Source organism: Lolium perenne, chromosome 7 (genome assembly GCF_019359855.2).
Source record: "Lolium perenne isolate Kyuss_39 chromosome 7, Kyuss_2.0, whole genome shotgun sequence".
Lineage (NCBI taxonomy): Eukaryota > Viridiplantae > Streptophyta > Magnoliopsida > Poales > Poaceae > Lolium > Lolium perenne.
In genome coordinates, this window is record NC_067250.2 from 124,594,770 (window position 1) to 124,618,021 (window position 23,252).

Sequence of the window (23,252 nt, forward strand, 5' to 3'; positions counted from 1 at the left end):
TGGCGGAGGCCTTGTCTTTTACCTCAAAAAAAAAAAATATACCCATTTTATATGTGAAAGTAATCAACACACTCTCACGGATGGTAATCCTTTATTGCAGGTGGTAGAAAACCTAGAAACACACTGATAACCTGTGTCCAGAAAGATGGAATTCAGCATAAACTAGCCCAACTCAAAAGCTAAAACATGATTTCTTCTTTCAAAATTTGACCGTCTTGTTACTTTGAGATGTCTTGGTCATCAACTGCATCACCAACACACCAAGTCCGTAGAAGAAGTAGAAGCCAACTTGTAAGTAAAAAAGACACATTTTCTCGCCACAACTCAAGCAAATTTCGTGTGAATTCCTGTATAATTAATCAGATTCAAGTTAACAAACCTAGGCAATGCATTCTTTACAGAGCAATAATTCTGGACATTAACTGAAAGCACAATTCTGTTAAATTGGTTTAAAATAATGGAAACAATTACAAATATAGATTACAAGACTGAGATCCACTCTGACTTCAGCAAAGCATAGCTGGAAAAAGACATGACCAAAATCATTGTTACACCAAGACCACAAGGTCCACAGCAATCAGATTCTACAAAACTGTGACGTCTACCATGAGATGTCAGCATCAGTTCCACTTTGGGACATAGCACGGACTCCATGCATGAAATTGCTGTGTCTTCCTTGTGAATGCTTGCATGATGCCTCCTTAATTTAAATGTCTAAAGTCATATATCAATCCTGATGGCTGATATACAGTGGCGATAAGCAGCCCATCAAAGGTTTGGACCCAAGTTGGGTGTTACACATTCCAGCTTCCATTTGTCTCGCTTTCAACATTAGCTTTCTAATGCAGAAAGCTCGACCTCCTTAGTGCAAGGACGGTATGCTGCGAAAGTGCTGTCATTGGCAAAAGAACCAGGATTGAAACAAGTGATTCCTGTATATTTGAAGGCCTTCTGCTCACTCTTGTCACCCAATACTATCTGAAGAAGATTTAAACAAGTATTAGCACAAGACCTGCCAAACATTTGTTGATAGTGGTGCGGATCGATGATAGTTACATAAGTATAGTTATGCTTTTGTGCATGTTGAACAAATAAATTAGCACCAAAGCATATTCATGAGATAACAGTCAGAAAACATTTCAAGGTGTGCATAAAGTATGTGCTAAATTACATACCGTGTGAGGAGTTGGATACAGCCGAAGGCAATGATCGTAGTTCCATATGATAGGTTGGACTGTAAGAGGCAATGGACAAAGATGACTCTGGTGGGTGATAGTTGCTACTAGCTGAACAAAAAGGATTGGTTAGTTTACCAACAGTCAGCAGCATACATTCTGACTAAAACAATAAATAGAAGTTAACTTGCATGTTCAAATGGGTCGCTTGTTTCTTCCGTTGTTGGTGGAATCAGACATGACCGCCGCATCCTGTAAAGGAGATCTTGCCGAAAAAACACAATTTCTTGTGTATAAAACTTCACCCTGGAAAATCAATTATTTTATTGGAGATAGAACATATGATAATTGGTAGGTCTGGAAGTTGGTCTTGTCTGAATCATGATAAGTCGGCATGGAATGATGCCATAGATTGGTATATGTTCCTTGATTATTTATCGCTATATAGGTAGTCTCAGTGGGTAACAAGTGCATGAAGCCTTTTCCACGACTTAACCGAAATGTCAGTGCCAATGAATAACCGTCAAGATAAATCAGACGCATTTGGAAAAATAAACCATATGAAGATGGTGTCTAGTACAAAGAGAGCTCTACTACCAAAAAAAATTTGTGTGCGACATGCATTATGGTGTTCAATGTCAACTACAAAACATGGTTCCATAGTATGCACATCGGTAGGCTAGTATGGGTATGCATGTCAAGCGTCTTTATGTACCTATTATCTTTGTGCATCATGATCATGCAATTTTGTACAGATGCTAGCTGTATGGATCATCACAATAACTACAACAAACCAATGGTAACCTTTATGCTAAAACTGAACCAAGTCACAGTGAGGCCAATTGGATGAACCTCCCAGTGATTCCAAATGTAAGTCTTTTTAGAATCATGTAGTCAAATATGTTTAAATTTGACCATCAGTATAGAAATAAATATAAACATACACAGTATTGAACTGATATTAATCCATCATGAAACATACTTTCTTGATGTGTAACATACTTTCATAGAATTGATCATCAAAGGTCGCCATGGAGATGATATCAATGTCTAAAAAGACTAGAATTTGGAATCAGAGTCACATGTAGCATATAATTTACAGCACCAAGAGAAACAGTAGCATCACCCATCCTTGTCAAAGGCTTTATTGATTTTAATCAGCTACGTACTTGTTTAATAATTTGAACCCCCAAAAAATAGATCTCTGTCTTTGCATGGGTGATTATATATCACTATCAATAAATGTTTAACATATGGAATTTTTAGATAATGATACAAGGCAATTCTTTCGTGTCGAACCTGCAGGGGTTGCTTACAAATATAGCATTTGGGATGTGCTTCTGAAGTTCTTCAATTAGATATTTCGGGAGTGCACACCTTGGGAGAGCTTTCGAAGGTCCTGCAAATTTGCTACCATGTAAGAAGAAACAACATATGATGTATGTGAGAAACAAGGAAACACCTGCTACTAGGGAAAGTAAGCTGACAGTATTTATGGCCAACAACCTCATTCCTTATCCTATTACAGAAGTCGTTCCTTGATTTAAACTAGCAAGGAAAATAATACCCTCCATTCCAAATTAATCGACTCAACTTTGTCTAAATACGCATGTATCTAGACACGTTTTAGTGTCTAGATACATGTATATCTAGACAAAACTGAGTCAATTAATTTGGGACAGAGGGATAATAATAATAAGTGGATATAAAAAATAGGCCAAGCGAGATTTAAGTTATTAGTGAATGATACGGATCGGATACTGTAGGAAACCCTACATGCAGATATCAGTTATCAGATAAAAGCATATCACTGAGTATTGGAGTACCTGCATCGTCAGGACCAGGAATGAATAGGAAACGACTATGTTCCTTTAACCTAGTTCGAGCTGCGATCATCTCACCAAGCTTCCCAAACTGCAATCTAAACAAAGTTACATGATTAAGGCCTTGCCTTGGATTGGAATACAAAATACCCAGCACAACTTTTGATCATCTCTCATGAAACACGAAAGTCACACCTGAGTTCTTCAAATGAACTGAATGCCAGATTGCAGGGCTGAGAGCAGAAATTGCCCATTAAAACAAAGAGAGAAGGAACCACTTCCACACTTTCATAGCCATCAAGGACAACACCTAACTTCTCCATAGTCTACTCTACGAGATAAACACATATGCACATCCTGAGAGTATGACTAAACAAAAAAGTTGCATAAAGCAAAGAAGTAATACCAAACATAAATACCTCAGGATTGTCCAGCCAAACATCTGAAAGTATGACGAACATGTCATTCACAGCCTTATTTTCTAGTGATGATAGTCTTAGCTGTTTAATACAAAGGTAACAAATATCATCAGTAAAGACGTTTTCGGCAAGACCTATTACTCAACATGTAGAACGCAATTACAGGCTTACTGTTTCTTCAGTTGGTATGACACCTCCACCAAAGAAATCAAGTCCCATAAGGAGTGAAAGTGATGCCTCTCTGTCCTCTAAGGGTGGAAACCCACATGTATTGACCTGTAGATGATTGGAAAAAAAAACATATTCAAGAGGATAATACAAAAAGAACACTAATAATTTTCTGGTAGATGAGAATCTAGACCTGGAAAATGCCATTCGAAAGCAGTTCCCCTTCTGCTACAATTACAGTGTTTTCAACAAAGAAGCCTGAAGTGATTTTGTGTTATATGTTAAGGAAAGAGATGTGCTTCTCTGGATAAGCATAAATCCATATAGTTCAAACAAAATACTCAAATGACATATGGGTCACTGATACAAATATGGTTAGTACTAATTACTAGCACTTGTAAAATGGAAGGATTTCTTTTCATTGACCTGGAAACGTGAACAAATGAACTTTAAAGTTGAGAAACATTTCCAATTTGAGCACAGCAAATACATTAATATTTATTTTTTATATATTCACATGTAGGTAACATGGTACTGGTTTTAAGGATATTGCATTTGCTAAGTCAATTGGCACCGCTCCAGTAAGATCTTCCAAGTAAAATTGGCGTTCCTCCAGTTGTGATATGACTCCCATAATCCATCTCCGTCCAGTGCACCCAATTAAAGATTGTATAGAAGTTATCTACATGAAGGGGAAAATAGTATGTCATTTCATAAACAAATACTACTAAGAAAAACATTGAAGGAGGGAGAAGTCCCAAGTGTTGGAATAGAGTTGCTGGGAGTAGAAACGCAACATAAATTAAGAGAAAATACCTCGCAACTATCATTTTCAGTCATAACAGTCTCAAAAGCTGGCCTCGAGAAATACTTATCACGAGCGAGCCTCTGAAGTAGCACTTGATATCTGTCCCTGTACAGGGCAGCTTTATCTCCAGCTTCTCCATGGATGGATAATCTTCCAGTATGCCTATATACACATCATAACCAAGGATAGCATCAACAAACATAAGATCTAAAAGATCATTATAATCGACACTTCCCACTTTTCCGTGAGATAAATGGCTAAGCAGTTCTTAGAATATACAGACAAGATTTTTTACCCAAGCATGTGTTCTAGTTCAGCATCAAAGGTAAACATATGTGTCGAACTATACAATTTTTTCGAAAAGCAGGTTGAAACCCCTGGCCTATGGATCAAAATGATGCACACAGCCCTTTTTATTACAATTGACGAATTATACTTAAGCAGAATATCCAGGAGCAGATGAGGCATGTTTGACACATCTATATCAAGCATTAAGAAAAAAAACCAGTTAATTTTAGAAGAACAAAAAAGGCAAGCTCCCTTAAAACTATGCATTCACTCTGCAAATTAGCAAACCCCTCGTCAAAGTTCACTCAAGATTTAGGCGAGTCAAGTGGTGAATAAATAGCCTTGTCACAACATGCAACCATGGTTCAACACCAAAACGTCAAAAGAAAGACCAAGTTCTCAAGTCCCAGTGCCCAATTCTCCAGATCTAGAAGGAAGTAGCGGTATCTACATACTCGTAGAACACTTTCTTGATTGGGTCGTAGTGGAAGCGGGGCACGACGAACGAGTCCACCACGCGCAGCGCCGACCGGGCGCTGGTGGCCGCCGGCGACGCCGCATCGACCGCCTCCTCCGCCTCGACGAGCAGGGACACCACGCGCCGGACCGCGTCCCGATCCAGTATAGATGATTTCACTGCGTGCACCCATAGATACGCGCGCAGAGTCACGACCAACCGTGAAGTAAAAAACGGGAATGAGAAGACGAGGGAACGGCGTGTAGGCCTAGGGGGGAGTAGTTACGCGGCTCTTTGTCGAGCTCGTCGAGGAGGAGGTCGAGCGCGTCGTCCTCCGCGTCGGGGAAGCGGTCGAGGAAGGCGGCGGCCTCCTCGAGGGCGTCGACCTTGAGGGTGAAGCCCCGCAGCCGGAATTTGCGCTGCAGCTTTCTGCGCATGGCCGCCGACGGCGCCGCCATGGGAGACGAGGGGAGGGGAGGGGAGGGCAGAGCAGGGAGTGGCGTGGCGGGAAAGATGGGTTGGATTTGGGGAAAGTGGCAGGACGCCCTGTCAGGCCGGCTATCCGCGAATGGCTCAGTGGCGAGTGGGTTAGGGCATCTCCAGCGGGAGACCCAGACCCAAAAAGGTATTCTGGATGGGTTAAAACTGCACCAGCGTCCGGTTTGACCCAAAATTGACGCAAATTTGGAAGAGATTTGGGTCGAGGTGGACACGAGCGCGCGTCCATCTGTGGTCGTTCTGTCCGGCCGGACACGCGTTCTGGCCCATTTGACAGGGAGACAAAGGCAACCCAGAAGACCCCGCAGCATTCTCTCTCCTCTGTCCTCCGTTCTACCATGAAAATTGTTGGTACAGCCGCCGGAGTTTGGCTCGCCTCGTGGACTGCCTCCGTCGCCTACTCATGGAGGCACCCATCGCCGCCGCCTCCCCTTTTTCACACCTGCCGGAAGTCGCTAGAGGCGAAACAAGCTCCGCGCCCGCGGCGAGCTTAGAGCCGCGCCCGTGACGTCGAACGGGGCAGCGCTGGCGCCGACCCCTCGCAACACCTCCGCGAGCACGGTCGCTGGTCGCGCAGGCACGGGCGCTGGCCGCGCGAGCCACGGGCGGGGGCGGAGCTCGCCGCGAGCACGGGCGCGGAAAGGACGCCGCCGCTGCCGTGCCACCGCGGGCTCGGCGCCGCCGCGCGGGCACGGCCGCCGGCCGCGCGGGCACGGTCGCCGGCCGCGCGGGCACGGTCGCCGGCCGCGCGAGCCAAGGGAGTGGGCGTGGGCGAGCTCGCCGCGACGGCGCGGGCACGGCGGGCCGGCCGCGTCGGCCATGGGCGGGCACGGGTGGGGCCGGCCGCGTCGTCCATGGGCGGGCACGGCGGGCACAAAGCGGGCGGGGCGGCGCCGCCGCGTCGGCCACGGGCGGGGGCACGGACGGACCTGCTCGTGCGAGGCGGCCACGGGCGGGCCGGAGCCGGCCGCGCGTCGGGCATGGGCGGGCGTGGGCGAGTCGACCGCACGAGCCACGGGCGGGGCGGAGCTGGCCGCGGGCGTGGCTCGCCGGGATGCGGTGAGCCGTGGCTGGGCGTGGCTTGCCGGGACGCGGCGAGCACGGGCGGGGCACGGGCGGGGCGAGCCGTGGCCGGGCGTGGCCTGCCGGGACGCGGCGAGCACGGGCGGGGGCGAGCCGTGGCCGGGCGGGGCAGGGGTGGAGGTCGCTGGGGAGTTGGCCGGGGCTGTTTGTTGGCCAACTAGTACTAAAACGACTAGAGAAGAGAAATAGTGATTTGGGTCTCACTGCGTGTTCGGGAACAAAAAAAGCCACGGGGTCCTAGTCTATCCGCGTCTCCGGAGGCCGACCCAAACAACCAAAATCGGATGACCCAACGCGTCCGTTTGTGTCGTAGCGTTGGAGATGCCCTTACCTCTGCTATTTTGGGCCTAAGAGCATCTCCAACGGCGGCTCCGATATCGGCCCCGATAGCGATTTGGGGACCAAGTTTGAAAATAGGCTCGCACCGGCGCGCCACAAACGGCGCCGGCCAATTTTCGAGCTCAATAGAATCACCGGCAACCCCGTGCCGGCCCCTTCGCCAAGGCCACGAATCGGGCGCGCCGGCGCCTCGCGGAACGATGGTTTTCGCGGGTGGGGCGCCTTGTCAGCGAGAGGACGCAGCGGTTCGCATCGGAAACGACGCGGGGAGGGTGGTCATCGGCGTTAATGGCCTCCCGCACGGAAACCCAAACGGCGAGGGCGGCGACTGGCCACGCGGCGTCCACCTACCTTACCCACGCGCCTTCAATGCGCGTCCGCCGCCTCCCTTAAAACCCCACCGGTGCGCACTTCTCGCTTTTCCCCGCCGTCCAACCCTAGTCGTCGCCGTCTGTCGAGGGTGCTCCTCGGCAATGCCCTCCGATAGGGGCTTAGGGTTGATGGAATCCTGCAAGCTGACACGAGACATCGGTACACAGACAAGCGGGAAGAGCGATTTACCCAGGTTCGGGGCCCTCGATGAGGTAAAACCCTTACGTCCTGCCCGTCTGTTCTTTGATTATGATGAAAACAGGTTACAATGGGGTGCCGAATACTTCGGCTGAGATCTAGTCGAGATTGATGTTGCTAGGGTTACCTAGCTCTAAGCTTTTCCTGGCTAAGGTTGCTAAGATTGTTCGTGTCCCTCGGCAGCCCCTCTCCTGGCCTTTATATAGGAGGCCAGGTCCCAAGGGTCCTAACCGAGGACGACTAAGTTTACAGTAGTTTTAGATCCAATCTTTCCTTGTTTATTCGCTTCCTTGTCTTGCCTGTCAAGGAATCTTCTGATGCGCCGGCCTAGTGGCCCATCTTGCCTTCAGGTATCTTCATGGGCCTCCAATTTGTCAATACCAGATAGGGCAATACTGGTTACCCGAAGGGTAATGCCCACGTCAGTAGCCCCCGAGTGTCTAGCCGAAGATAATTCGGGTAGAAACTAATGCATGTTTTCTCCTGACATTCTTCTCCTTCATTGCTTTTGTTCATCTTGATTATGCTTCATCTTCTTTTTATCGGGTGCGCGTCAGCGCTCCCGATGGGAGTAGCCCCCGAGTCTAGGTACGGATGCTTGCAATCCGTGCATAGACTCAAGTTGTACTACTCAAATATTTTCCTCTGCCGAGATCTTCATAAGTCATCCGATATATTTTTTTTATGCAAAGGATAATGAGTAACGTGCCCAACTGTTGTTTGGTTAACTGCCGATGGCAAAACACCGTTACCCTACACAGAATCAAGTCCCCGGGCATGATCCTGGAGTGCAAAAAACTTCTATCAGGTATGCATCACGAGCTCCCGATGGGAGTAATAGCCCCCGAGTGCCTGGGTGCACGCGCTTTGCAACCGAGTGCTGACTCAAACCTTCTTCATTCGACTGCCCATTCTGTCGAGTCTTCATTTTATCGGGTGCGCGTCAACGCTCCCGATGGGAGTAGCCCCTGAGTCTAGGTACGGATGCTTGAAATCCGTGCGTGGACTCGAATCCTTCATCCGATAACTTTTTATGTTTCCTTCGAATGCTTCCAAATTATGACGTCATTGCTGACGTGTAACTGCTGCAGGCTGATTTGACGGGCCCATCATGACGAGCTAGCCCTAGCCCTGCTCAATCAGTGTTTTAGGGCTTGACCACTATACGCGTAACGACCGAGGTGGCTCCTCGATTTTCGCGCAATCGTGGGCGTAGTAGGCCGTCAGTTCCTTCCCTTCCTCAAGCGCCATGTGCTTACTTCAATTTTTCCTTAAAATCTCCAAGGGACAAAAAGTTCTCAATTCTCTCCACGGTTCCCGTAGCATCTCCTCATTCTCCCTCTTCTTCCTTCTTTCGCCATTGTTGCGCCGCCGCCACAGTTTCAATCTTCCTCAGATCTCGCAATGGTGAAGAAGAAGAATACCGCCGCCGCTGCTAGCTCCACCAGCGAAGGTGCCGCTGCCAAGTCCTCCTCTTCTCTTCCGAAGGGGAGCGCTCCAAACGCCCCTCCCCCAGCTCCGGCGCCGCCAGCGCCGTCAGGCTCGATGGCCAAACCTGGGGACTGGGTAGCTTCAACCGTCACCAAGCGCGACGAAAAGAGGTCTCGAAGCTTAGGATTGATATCCTCCGACGCGGGAGATGTGATCCTTCCAGGTGCGATCTCTCGGCCTGATCCTCCTGCTGGATTTTCTGTGATGTTCTTATCTTTTCTTCATCGAGGCCTTTCACTCCCCACTCATGGATTCCTCCTCCATCTCTTGCGGACGTATGAAATCCAATTGTGGCAACTTACCCCCAACTCAATCCTCCATGTTGCTGTGTTCATCACCCTTTGCGAGGTGTTTTTGGGTATTGAACCTCATTTCGGGCTGTGGAAAGAAGATCTTCTATGTGAAAAGATACAGCAGTAGTAATGGGTACTTTGTCATCGGAGGAGTAGGTTTTGTTGCTCGCTCAGAAGTTAATTACTTTAATTTTCCAATGAGAGAGTCTGTGCAAGGATGGAGGTTGAAATGGTTTTACGCTAAAGATTTCTCGTCACCCGAATGTCGACTCCCCTGCTATGCCGACGTTACTGAAGCCAAGCCCAAGGACTCTTGGAAGAACATCCTCTCAGCCGACGAAAGGGCCTCAGCCGAAGAATTGTTTGCCAAATTCCTTCGAATCAAAGAGGCCGACGGCCAAACTATGATTGGTACGGAGGTGGCAGCAGTTTTCCTGAAGCGCCGAATCCAGCCTACCATGGCGAGTTCACCCGATGTGGTTGTACTCAGGTCCAAAGGATGAGACCAGGATCAATGCTGCCGATCTATCAGAAAAAGAGTTGCTTGACGAAGTTCGTCGTCTTACTTCCTTCAACCAGGAAGATTCGATTCCGCTGATCTCTTCTTATGCTCCCCTTGACGTTGATCATCCACCATCAGGGGTATTTTCCCTTTTTCACATCTCTATTATAGCTCCTTGCTTAGCCGACATGATTACCTTTGTTCTTACTTGTCATTCTTCTTTGCCAGATCCCTATAGCTTCTGAAAATACACGTGATTCACCGGGTGATACCTCTGAGGGGAAAGGCTCCTCAATCCCAGTAGATTTCCACACCATCGATCAAACAGGTTTAGAGGATGAATATAATGGTCCAATGAATCTTGAAGTTGCCCGCGCTGATCTTCCCTCCTCTGCCGATAATACTTGTATCGCAGATGGATCAGTGCGTAACGTCGACACTGATCGTGATACTTTTGTTGATGCAGCTGCGGATGGGGTCAGAGCTTCTCCTGCGAAGAGATCAACCGGCGGCTTTGCCGATGAAGATGATCTCTTCGACATGTAAGTAGTTCCTTACTGAAAGTTATACTGTGCCTTTTTTACCTTCCATACTCCTGTTATAATCACAATGATCGTTTACTTTTGCAGTGACGAGGGCTTTATCGAGCCTCCTCCTAAAAAGGCCAAATCTGATGCTGTTTCGCCGGTCGTGGTGGCTTCCGAAGCTTCGGCTCCTAAGGCTGCCCCCATGGCTCAAGCATCGACTGCGTCTTCCCTTTCCAAAGGGAAGGATATTTCTCCAACTGTTGCTACTGCGGCTCCTTTTTCTGTAAGTCTTCTTCTGATCTTAATACAAATTCCTTGGAGCGTGCCCTGTTTAATTGTTTTTCTTTCTCTCTTTAAGGACCTGCGTGGCGTTATCTCCTCTCTGGAGGTTTTCGCCTCTCAATTCACTTCTCTAGAGGCTGACAAAGTTCGGCTGCAAAAAGAAGTCGAATCTTCCTCCTCAAAACTGGATGGCGCAGTCAAGATAGCTGCCGCGGCTCGCCAAGAGATTGATTCTCTGAAGGAGGAGCTGGCCAAACTGAAAGGGAAGCTGAAGGAAGAAGAAGCATCCTCACCATCAGCCCAGCTGTTGGCGATTTCCATTAGCTTGGTTATGGTTTTTGGCTTTTTGCGCCCGAGTTCTTCTATGTAACTTTCCCGCTGAACGCCGTCGCTGAAAGCATCGATTGCTCTATCGACTGATACGTCTTCGGCAGCGTTCAGGAGCTTTGTGAATCTCCCGATGTATGAACGCATCGATTCCTTCTGCTTCTGCCGGCAATTTCGTAGCTCTTCGATCCCGACGGGCCTCTTATATGTTGCTTGGAAGTTGGCGACGAAGGCGTCTACTAGGTCGTCCCATGATTTGATAGAACCTTTCGGCAGCCCCCGTAGCCAGGCTCGTGCTGAGTCCTTCAAGTAAAGCTGTAAGCATTGCATTGCCGCTATCTGGTTTCCTTTGTGCAGGATCACTGTCTGCAGGTAGTCATCTATCCAGGATCTTGGCTCTTGCTGCCCATCATATTTGGCAGCGTCAGTAGGGGTAGGCTTAAACTTTTTGGGCGGCATTGCTTCGCGTATCTTGTAACTTAAACAATCGGCTCCCCTGAGTTCGCCGTCGTACTCTTGGTCTTCATCCGAAGAATCGCTGTCGTCGTCTTTCCTGGTGGCGCGTCGCCGTCTTGCTTTGTCGACCCTGCTCTGGGTGATCTCGTCCCGAGCGTCTCTCGCGTGATGTTTTGACCCACTACCTTGGACCATAGTCCTTTCCTTTTGCGGGACTAGGTTGTTCCCCAATATCGCGAGACTTTCGAGGGCACCTCGGTGAGCTTGAGCCATAGATCCTTCGGGGCGCTGGTTGATGAGGTAAGCGGCGAGGTTGGCCGTTGCTCCTGCAACGGTTTTCGGCCGTGGCATGCCCGCAGTATCCGTGGTCACAAAGGATTTAGTCAGATTCGATGTTATCTCTCTGGCGTCATCTTCCGAAAGCCTCGATATCCTTGACCGGTGCTTGCCTGCTCCCTGAGTGTTTCGGGAGGCACTCCCTTGTGAGCCCCTTCGTCGTTCGCTGGATCGATCCGCTGCAGATAAGCGTCTCTCGATGGAGGCTTGCTCTTTTGAAAGGTGCTCCCGATTCTTTTCTAGTATGGAGCGGTAAGCATTGAGGGTTCCAACCGAAGTCAACCTCCGCGCGAACCACCCACGCACTCCGCCGACGCGATGGCGCACACCGACCAGGCCGGTGGCAGCGGTGGCGGCATGGTCCGCTCGACGCAGCTGGCCTTCGACGAGGCTGACGTACTGTACTGGCACCGCCTGTGCCAGTACACTACAAGTTGCCGCACGGCTAGCACGTCTCCGACGGCGGCTTCGTCGTGCCGCTGCCACCGCCAGGACCACAGACGCGGGCCCTCGCCAGGGAACAACGGGCCGAGATGACGCCGGTGGAGAGGAACCTGCGGGAGAACGCCCTCGAAAGCCCGTCCTGGGCAGGGCGCTTCGAACACGAGCGCGCGGTCGAGGTCGCGCGGACGGACAACCTCTCGGGCGGCCGCTTTAACAATGTCGGTCGATGTGCCTGGTGGTACGGTCGCTCCGTCGACGACACGCTTCGCCAGTACGGCTTCCGTCCGCGCGTCCGCGGACAACGGGAGCCGGTGTACTTCCCGCAGGCGGCCTGCATGGCGTCGGCGCCTACCCTGCAGAGGCCGCCAGAGAGGACCGCGGCGTCCAGAAGCTCACGCACCGGATCGTCGACTGCCGTTGCGCGCACGCGCTCAGCCGCGCCCGCGCCTCCTTCCGGAGGCGTCGTCATCCGCGACGAGGCGAGGCGCGCGTCCTCTGCTCCGGCTCATCGGACGACGGGGTTGGGCCGCCGCTCCCGCGTAAAGGAGGAGGACGCCTCGCCACCACTTCCGCCGGCGAAGAAGAAATGGTGGGAGAAGGAGGCCGAGGCGCAGGCAGCCCTCCGTGCGACGGCGACGAGGAGGAGATCCCCGCCCTACAGTACATTGGCGGTCGCTCCGTCAACGAAGACTACCGGCATATCGCGATCGACCCGCGGCAGGCGGCGGTGTGGTCCACTAGGGACCATGGCGCCAACTACGTCGACCTTGCTGCACCATCGGAGCTGCCGGCGCCAAAGGAGGAGAAGGCCGACGAAGAGGAGGCCGACGACGTCGACAACTGGTCCTTCGGGTCGTCCAACGGCGACGACCTGGACTTCAGGGCCTTCGACTCCCAGCGCCGCTAGATGTGTTTTTTAGTTTTTTAGTTTGAATTAGCGTTAAATTTGTACAAATTTCTTTCAAACTTTGTATGAATATCGTTTTCAACATTTGAATTTTATTTTCTAAATATATCGGAGCCGCCAGTTTGGGGGCGCCGGTGTGGGAGCAGCGTCCCTAAATAGAGGATGATGTGTTGGCGCCCCCCCATACGGCGGTGCCGGTGCCCCTGCCGGCGCCTATTTGGGGGCCGCCGGTGGAGATGCTCCAATCCTACGCTTCTGTGAGGCATGTAGCTTAGAGCATCTCTAACAGAGGCGCAATAATATGGTGCTGTAAAACTAACTTTGCGCGCGCTGCAAACACTTACGCGGGTTGGACGCGCTATTTCGCAGCGTGGGCGGTCCGCTGAAAAGGCGCCCGCAGCGGAAGCGCTAATTTACAGTGCCAGAAACACATTTTGATTTAAAATAGTTTAAATAGAAGATCTAAAAAACATTAAAAAATACATAGATAATTAAAAAACACAGTTTACTCGTCGTCGTCGGAGGTTGTCTCAGTCCAAATGTCGTCCCATCAAGGGTCATTTTCGCCCGACGTCGTGTTCGGGTTGTCGAGCTCGAACTAGGCGATGGCGCGGCGGCGACGCCTGGCGGACCTACGCTGTGCCCCACGGTCAGCGAAGAAGGCCGCTGTGTTGTTGACGTCGCTGGGGATTTGCTCCCTCCACTGGCGCATGAGCTCCTCGTCGTGCTCGGTGATGGCGATGCGGCGCTGCGCCTGGCGGTGGCGGCGACGGTCCTCCTCACTGACGAGGCACGGCGCGGGCGCTAGGAACTCTGCCTCCTCCAGCGACTCGATGTCCTGGAAGTTGAGGTCGCGCCGTGGCCGCCGGAATTGCCACGCGGCCGCGTCGTAGGCGCGCGCCGCCAGCTCCGGCGTATCGAAGGTGCCGAGTGTGACGCGGAAGTCGCCGGCGTGAATCTCCGCGTAGAACGTCCCGTTCGGACGCGCTCGGACGTCGCGGAAGCCCGAGGATCCGCGGCGGCGCGGCGGCATCGCGGTGACGAACGAGCGGAGGCGGCGACAACGAAGGAGAGCAGCGGCGACGCGTGGCGCGGGGAAGCGGCAGGGCGAGGCGAAGCGAAGCGGTGGAACTAGGGATAAAAACTGATGCCAAGGCCGAAAAGACCAAAATGAAGAAGCACCAAGCCCTTGGCAGCCCCATGCAAATTCCCGTTCCTAATAGAACAACTTCTCCCCCCTTTGGCATCGGAGCACCAAAAAGGGAGAAGAGGCATGCTAACAGCCCAAGGAGATCACTCGCGTTGTCATCCTCCTCCTCATCGTCCTCGTCCTCATCATCATCATCATCATCCTCATCACCTTCGCCTTCGTCTTCATCCTCGTCATCCTCATCATCTTCAGCTTGTCCTTTGCCATGAGGTGGAGAAGGGCGGTTCCAGCTCCTCTCGGGGATGGAGTCTTCGGAGCTTGTCCACTTGTGCTTGGACTTCCACTCCCCGGGAGGGGTGATGATGTTCTCGGAGCCATCGGAGATGGGGATGTTCATGTGGACCATCATGGCCTTTTGGCGTTGGCGGATCTTCTTGTTTTGCACATGGGCATCATACATCCGGTCTTGGAGGTCTTCCTTGAAGCAAAAGGACTTCTTGAGACGCGCGGTAGCTTGGAAAACCACCCCTTGGTCTTGATGGATTGAGGCACATAGTCAGAGTCATCGCTATCGGCCTCCTCATCCTTGGGAGCATCGGGACCATGCCTTGGCTTCAAGTGAGTCTCGACAATGGGGTTGCGCACAAGGTGAGTAGTGAGGCGCCCACATTGAGTGAGGAGATCACCACGTTTGGCTTGGTACCACTTGATGCAAATCAATCGCATGACGTATGGGGCATATTGGCTAAGCTTGCGGAGGAAGGCGCGATCACGCATCTCATGCCATATATAGTCCATGCAATCCAATTGCTTGCCGCTGCCTTGGTTTTGTTGAGTGAGCATGAGGAGGTTGACAAGAAAGCCGTGAAATTTTTCTTGATTGGTATGCTTGGGGTTGACGGTGTTGCGGTAGATACGGTTCATGATTTCAAAAGTGGGAAGGAGGTCATAAGCACTTTCGCAAACCACTGATCTGGCGATGTAGAGGTTGACCATTTTGTCCTTGTTCATGGGCTTGGGGTGATGATGAACCCGGAAGGAGTTGAGGTTGTTGTGAGCAAGTTGGTAACCAAGTCCGTTCGCAAACTCTTCCCAAGTGGATTTCATGACATGCTCCTTGGTCATCCAAGTGAGAGAGCGGTCTCCATTCTCGATCATCCACTTCAAACACCACTGTGGCATAGAATTGACATGTGATCTCCTTCGAGTATGGGTGGTTGAATGCCATCAACGGAACGAGCCGAAGTTCTTCACATATGGCCTTCGCTTCTCCAAAGTATCCGGGTTCCGAGTCTAGCTTCTCCATGTTTATTGACCATTGAGGGCAACAAGCAAACTCATTGGCACCATAGATCTCGTTGTAGATCCTCTCTTGGTTTTGGTGATAGAAGTAGGCATTGGGGCATAAGCGAGTTTTCTTCTCCACCAAATATGGATTGACCTTTTGAACTTCCAAGGATTGGTTCTTGGACAACTTATCCATAGGTTTGATGGGTCCCATGGTGTTCTTCTTCTTGGTTGCGGATGCTCTTTGATGCTTGGTAGTGCAAGGATAGATGACCTCATCGTCTTCATCCCGTGGACAGCGAGAGACGGTAGGATTTGTTGACTTTGGAGCACGGGGCTTCGAACCTGTGAACAACATAGATTGTAGAGGGAATAGGGGGTAAGTGCACAAGCCCTGGAGTTGCAACGCATAGGACACTAACAAGCAACAAGTGTGAAATTTTGCGAGAAGCGGTAGTACCGCGACTAGGTATGGTAGTACAGGTTCGGACCGGTACTACCGGTAAAAAATGACCGGTACTACCGCTCGAGCACAACACTTCCAGATCTAGGTTTGGTCCATGGCATTGATGCACAAACTTCACAAGATGTTGCTAGCTAGTATCACTACTCATGGAAAAGCTTCCTAGGATGAATCTCCACCAAGAACTCCAACAAACCCTAGCCTATTCATCTAGGGAATCCAACAAAACCTAGAGAGGGAGGTTTGAGTTTATACCGGAGGCCATGGCGGAGAAGAGGGTGGGGAAGCTTCTCCATGGAGGAGATTTGGCTGGGATAGCCGGAGGAGGAGATCGGGGCCGGTCTCCTCGGAGTTCTTGACCTTGCGTGCCGAGTTTGACTTGAGGTGGGTGGGGGAAAGTGGTGGATTTGGAAGATCCGGCCCGACCCGGTACCTTAAGTTAAACTCGGAAGCGGTAGTACCGGTCGCGAAAGTGGTAGTACCGCTTCCCAGTACCTGACTGGTATCTCAAGCTGTACTACCGCTCCAGGGAAAAATTCTGACAATCGTAAGAACACTACACAGGGGCGGTAGTACCGTCCTGACCACCGGTAGTACCGTTCGCCAAATTTTAAAAACCCCATATTTTTGTGTAGACTTGTGCTTTTAGACGGAATGGCTCAAAAGGTAGGGAATGGCTTGGGATTAGAAGATGGAACTGGTAAGGTACTATTCAACCAAGCTTGCAAGAGATCAACATGAAATGCCAAACTTGAGTGAATCTCCCAAAAAGAAACATGAGAAAAAGAGGGCAAAAACCAAACACAAAAGAAATCAAAAGAAACTCAAAGAAAATCAAGAGAACCAAAAGAGAACACAAACTCCTCAAGGAGGAGGTTGGTGGCGTAGTCCACGTATAATAGCGTGAGGTCACGTAGATGTATGTAGGACTCACAACTAAGACTCAACATGAAGATCATTAGTCAATTTATTGACAAATAGAGTATGTTTTTGATTGCTTTATGCATTATGGGGGTAGGGATAGCTCAATAAGTTTAAACGACACTCCTCCTATGTTCATGCGTGCTTTCCATCAAGACATTAACTAAAGAGTGGTATGTGCGCACGACGGTCAAGCAAAGTTCGACGGATCTATGATATTAAGCTCATGCCTCAACACAATGAATCTCTTCTCATACAAGGGCTTCATGAATATGTCCGCCAATTGCTCTCTAGTGCTAATGAAAGATAGAACAATATTGCCCCTAGCAATGTGATCCCGAATGAAGTGATTATGTATCTCAATGTGCTTCGTCTTGCCATGGAGTACCGGATTGTAGGCGATCTTTATGGCGCTCTGATACGTCTCCGACGTATCGATAATTTCTTATGTTCCATGCCACATTATTGATGTTATCTACATGTTTTATGCACACTTTATGTCATATTCGTGCATTTTCTGGAACTAACCTATTAACAAGATGCCGAAGTGCCAGTTCCTGTTTTCTGCTGTTTTTGGTTTCAGAAATCCTAGTAACGAAATATTCTCGGAATCGGACGAAATCAACGCCAAAGATCTTAGAATCCCCGGAAGCATCCAGAACACACCAGAGAGGTCAGAGGGGGGCCACAGGCCCACCAAACTACAGGCTGGCGCGGCCAGAGGGGGGGCCGCGCCGCCCTATAGTTTGGCCCCCCTGTCAGCCCTCCTGCGCCGCCTCTTCGCCTATATAAAGCCCCTGGATCAGAAACCCTGAGGCGTTCGACGAAAACCACAGAAACCTTCCAGAGCCGCCGCCATCGCGAGGCCAAGATCTGGGGGATAGGAGTCTCTGTTCCGGCACCCTGCCGGAACGGGGAAGTGCCCCCGGAAGGCTTCTCCATCGACACCGCTGCCATCTCCACCGCCATCTTCATCACCGCTGCTACTCCCATGAGGAGGGAGTAGTTCTCCATCGAGGCTCGGGGCTGTACCGGTAGCTATGTGGTTAATCTCTCTCCATGTACTTCAATACAATGATCTCATGAGCTGCTTTACATGATTGAGATTCATATGAGTTTTGTATCACAATTCATCTATGTGCTACTCTAGTGATGTTATTAAAGTAGTTCTATTCCTCCTGCACGTGTGTAAAGGTGACTAGTGTGTGCACCGTGTGGTTCTTGTCGTAGGCTATGATCATGATCTCTTGTAGATTGTGGAGTTAATTATCATTATGATGGTATTGATGTGATCTATCTGGTTATATTGATCTATCTTACACTATAAGGTTACTTAAACATGAGCATTATTGTGGAGCTTGTTAACTCCGGCATTGAGGGTTCGTGTAATCCTACGCAATGTGTTCATCATCCAACAAAAGTGTAGAGTATGCATTTATCTATTCTGTTATGTGATCAATGTTGAGAGTGTCCACTAGTGAAAGTGTAATCCCTAGGCCTTGTTCCTAAATACTGCTGAGTTACTACTGCTTGTTTACTGTTTTACTGCGTTACTACTGCTGCAATACTACCACCATCAACTACACGCCAGCAAGCTATTTTCTGGCACCGTTGCTACTGCTCATATATATTCATACCACCTGTATTTCACTATCTCTTCGCCGAACTAGTGCACCTATTAGGTGTGTTGGGGACACAAGAGACTTCTTGCTTTGTGGTTGCAGGGTTGCATGAGAGGGATATCTTTGACCTCTTCCTCCCTGAGTTCGATAAACCTTGGGTATCCACTTAAGGGAAAACTTGCTGCTGTTCTACAAACCTCTGCTCTTGGAGGCCCAACACTGTCTACAGGAAAGGAGGGGGAACGTAGACATCAAGCACTTTTCTGGCGCCGTTGCCGGGGAGGAAAGGTAAAAGGCACTCATACTCCGGTTCCAGGTAAAGTACTTTTCTGGCGCCATTGTGTTTGTGCTCGAAGCTATTTCCTTTAGATCCTACAATTGCAACTTTTTGTTTCTTGTTTACACTAGTTAGGCATAATGGAAAACATCTGTGAGCTCTTTGTACTATTTCCTGAGTCAAGACATGAATGGTTTAATGCGAAAATTAAAAAACCCATGGAATCTTATTTGCATGCTAGTAGCAATGATATTAGTATGAACGCTTTGAACACCATTGTTGCTAATGATATGGAAAATTCTAAGCTTGGGGAAGCTGGCTTTGATGAGCATGATATTTTTAGTCCCCCAAGCATTGAGGAGAAAATTTTCTTTGATGATACTTTGCCTCCTATTTATGATGATTATAATGATAGTGGTCTTTTGGTGCCACCTACTATGGAGAGTAAATTTTGTTGTGATTATACTATGCCCCCTACACTTGATGAGAATAATAATGATAGCTACTTTGTTGAATTTGCTCCCACTACAACTAATAAAATTGATTATGCCTATGTGGAGAGTAATAATTTTATGCATGAGACTCATGATAAGAATGCTTTATGTGGTAGTTATATTGTTGAGTTTGCTAATGTTACTACTGAAAGTTATTATGAGAGAGGAAAATATGGTTGTAGAAATTTTCATGTTACTAAAACACCTCTCTATGTGCTGAAATTTTTGAAGCTACACTTGTTTTATCTTCCTATGCTTGTTACTTTGCTCTTCATGAACTTGTTTATTTACAAGATTCCTTTGCATAGGAAGCATGTTAGACTTAAATGTGTTTTGAATTTGCCTCTTGATGCTCTCTTTTGCTTCAAATACTATTTCTTATGAGTGCATCATTAAAACTGCTGAGCCCATCTTAATGGCTATAAAGAAAGAACTTCTTGGGAGATAACCCACGTGTTATTTTGCTACAGTACTTTGTTTTATATTTGTGTCTTGGAAGTTGTTTACTACTATAGCAACCTCTTCTTATCTTAGTTTTGTGTTTTGTTGTGCCAAGTAAAGTCTTTGATAGTAAAGTAAGTACTAGATTTGGATTACTGCGCAGTCCCAGATTTCTTTGCTGTCACGAATCTGGGTCTACCTCCCTGTAGGTAGCTCAGAAAATTAAGCCAATTTACGTGCATGATCCTCAGATATGTACGCAACTTTCATTCAATTTGAGCATTTTCATTTGAGCAAGTCTGGTGCCATTTTAAAATTCGTCAATACGAACTGTTCTGTTTTGACAGATTCTGCCTTTTATTTCGCATTGCCTCTTTCGCTATGTTGGATGAATTTCTTTGATCCATTAATGTCCAGTAGCATTATGCAATGTCCAGAAGTGTTAAGAATGATTGTGTCACCTCTGAATATGTCAATTTATATTGTGCACTAACCCTCTAATGAGTTGTTTCGAGTTTGGTGTGGAGGAAGTTTTCAAGGATCAAGAGAGGAGTATGATGCAACATGATCAAGGAGAGTGAAAGCTCTAAGCTTGGGGATGCACCCGGTGGTTCATCCCTGCATACATCAAGAAGACTCAAGCGTCTAAGCTTGGGGATGCCCAAGGCATCCCCTTCTTCATCGACAACATTATCAGGTTCCTCCCCTGAAACTATATTTTTATTCCATCACATCTTATGCACTTTACTTGGAGCGTATGTATGTTTCTTGTTTTTGTTTTTGTTTGAATAAATGCTTGTGTGGGAGAGAGACACGCTCCGCTGGTTCGTATGAACACATGTGTTCTTAGCTCATAATATTCATGGCGAAGTTCTTCGTTAAATTGTTATATGGTTGGAATTGGAAAATGATACATGTAGTAATTGCTATAAATGTCTTGGGTAATGTGATACTTGGCAATTGTTGTGCTCATGTTTAAGCTCTTGCATCATATGCTTTGCACCTATTAATGAAGAAATACATAGAGCATGCTAAAATTTGGTTTGCATATTTGGTTTCTCTAAGGTCTAGATAATTTCTAGTATTGAGTTTGAACAACAAGGAAGACGGTGTAGAGTCTTATAATGTTTTCAATATGTCTTTTATGTGAGTTTTGCTGCACCGGTTCATCCTTGTGTTTGTTTCAAATAAACCTTGCTAGCCTAAACCTTGTATCGAGAGGGAATACTTCTCATGCATCCAAAATACTTGAGCCAACCACTATGCCATTTGTGTCCACCATACCTACCTACTACATGGTATTTTCCGCCATTCCAAAGTATATTGCTTGAGTGCTACCTTTAAAATTCCATCATTCACCTTTGCAATATATAGCTCATGGGACAAATAGCTTAAAAACTATTGTGGTATTGAATATGTAATTATGCACTTTATCTCTTATTAAGTTGCTTGTTGTGCGATAACCATGTTTATCGGGGACGCCATCAACTACTCTTTGTTGAATATCATGTGAGTTGCTATGCATGTTCGTCTTGTCTGAAGTAAGAGCGATCTACCACCTTATGGTTAAGCATGCATATGTTAGAGAAGAACATTGGGCCGCTAACTAAAGCCATGATCCATGGTGGAAGTTTCAGTTTTGGACATATATCCTCAATCTCAAATGAGAAAATTATTAATTGTTGTTACATGCTTATGCATAAAAGAGGAGTCCATTATCTGTTGTCTATGTTGTCCCGGTATGGATGTCTAAGTTGAAGAATAATCAATAGCGAGAAATCCAATGCGAGCTTTCTCCTTAGACCTTTGTACAAAGCGGCATAGAGGTACCCCTTTGTGACACTTGGTAAAAACGATTGCATTGTGATGATCCGGTAGTCCAAGCTAATTAGGACAAGGTGCGGGCACTATTAGTACACTATGCATGAGGCTTGCAACTTATAAGATATAATTTACATGATGCATATGCTTTATTACTACCGTTGACAAAATTGTTTCATGTTTTCAAAATCAAAGCTCTAGCACAAATATAGCAATCGATGCTTTTCCTCTATGGAGGACCATTCTTCTACTTTTCAATGATTGAGTCAGTTCACCTATTTCTCTCCACCTCAAGAAGCAAACACTTGTGTGAACTGTGCATTGATTCCTACATACTTGCTTATTGCACTTATTATGTTACTCTATGTTGACAATATCCATGAGATATACATGTTACAAGTTGAAAGCAACCGCTGAAACTTAATCTTCTTTTGTGTTGCTTCAATGCCTTTACTTTGAATTATTGCTTTATGAGTTAACTCTTATGCAAGACTTATTGATGCTTGTCTTGAAGTGCTATTCATGAAAAGTCTTTGCTTTATGATTCAGTTGTTTACTCATGTCATTACCATTGTTTTGATCGCTGTATTCACTACATATGCTTTACAAATAGTATGATCAAGTTTATGATGGCATGTCACTCCAGAAATTATCTGTGTTATCGTTTTACCTGCTCGGGACGAGCAGAACTAAGCTTGGGGATGCTGATACGTCTCCGACGTATCGATAATTTCTTATGTTCCATGCCACATTATTGATGTTATCTACATGTTTTATGCACACTTTATGTCATATTCGTGCATTTTCTGGAACTAACCTATTAACAAGATGCCGAAGTGCCGTTCCTGTTTTCCGCTGTTTTTGGTTTCAGAAATCCTAGTAACGAAATATTCTCGAATCGGACGAAATCAACGCCAAAGATCTTAGAATCCCCGGAAGCATCCGTAACACACCGAGAGGTCGAGGGGGCCACAGGCCCACCAAACCACAGGCTGGCGCGGCCGAGAGGGGGCCGCGCCGCCTATAGTTTGGCCCCCTGTCAGCCCTCCCCGCGCCGCCTCTTCGCCTATATAAAGCCCCTGGATCAGAAACCCTGAGGCGTTCGACGAAAACCACAGAAACCTTCCAGAGCCGCCGCCATCGCGAGGCCAAGATCTGGGGGACAGGAGTCTCTGTTCCGGCACCCTGCCGGAACGGGGAAGTGCCCCCGGAAGGCTTCTCCATCGACACCGCTGCCATCTCCACCGCCATCTTCATCACCGCTGCTACTCCCATGAGGAGGGAGTTGTTCTAATGCGAGGCTGCGGGCTGTACCGGGAGCTATGTGGTTAATCTCTCTCCATGTACTTCAATACAATGATCTCATGAGCTGCTTTACATGATTGAGATTCATATGAGTTTTGTATCACAATTCATCTATGTGCTACTCTAGTGATGTTATTAAAGTAGTTCTATTCCTCCTGCACGTGTGTAAAGGTGACTAGTGTGTGCACCGTGTGGTTCTTGTCGTAGGCTATGATCATGATCTCTTGTAGATTGTGGAGTTAATTATCATTATGATGGTATTGATGTGATCTATCTGG

The 23,252-nt window shown here is 47.9% G+C and overlaps 2 protein-coding genes across 2 annotated transcripts; both read right to left on the reverse strand.

Moving 5' to 3' along the window:
* Nucleotides 1–418: 418 nt before the first annotated feature.
* Nucleotides 419–5,686, reverse strand: LOC127318421 (DNA polymerase epsilon subunit B). Its single transcript, XM_051348903.2, has 13 exons — nucleotides 5,425–5,686; nucleotides 5,137–5,317; nucleotides 4,402–4,555; nucleotides 4,135–4,267; nucleotides 3,779–3,855; nucleotides 3,589–3,693; nucleotides 3,418–3,498; nucleotides 3,194–3,324; nucleotides 3,002–3,096; nucleotides 2,475–2,574; nucleotides 1,367–1,481; nucleotides 1,176–1,286; nucleotides 419–978 (listed from the first exon to the last, which is right to left on the reverse strand). Exons 1-13 carry the CDS (start codon nucleotides 5,594–5,596, stop codon nucleotides 832–834), a joined length of 1,602 nt encoding a protein of 533 aa, XP_051204863.1. The 5' UTR covers nucleotides 5,597–5,686; the 3' UTR covers nucleotides 419–831.
* An 8,105-nt stretch (nucleotides 5,687–13,791) lies between these two features.
* Nucleotides 13,792–14,226, reverse strand: LOC127318524 (uncharacterized). Its single transcript, XM_051349004.1, has one exon. The coding sequence runs from the start codon at nucleotides 14,224–14,226 to the stop codon at nucleotides 13,792–13,794; it is 435 nt and encodes a 144-aa protein (XP_051204964.1).
* Nucleotides 14,227–23,252: the final 9,026 nt, after the last annotated feature.

What these genes read in the sequence shown, in the direction of transcription:
- LOC127318524 (XM_051349004.1), bottom strand. Translation starts at nt 14,226, where the DNA reads ATGCCGCCGCGCCGCCGCGGATCCTCGGGCTTCCGCGACGTCCGAGCG.
- LOC127318421 (XM_051348903.2), bottom strand. Translation starts at nt 5,596, where the DNA reads ATGGCGGCGCCGTCGGCGGCCATGCGCAGAAAGCTGCAGCGCAAATTC. An exon ending in CTGAAAATGATAGTTGCGAG is followed by an intron (nt 4,268 to 4,401) that starts GTATTTTCTCTT and finishes CCCTTCATGTAG; the next exon opens with ATAACTTCTATACAATCTTT. An exon ending in TCATACCAACTGAAGAAACA is followed by an intron (nt 3,499 to 3,588) that starts GTAAGCCTGTAA and finishes TGTATTAAACAG; the next exon opens with CTAAGACTATCATCACTAGA.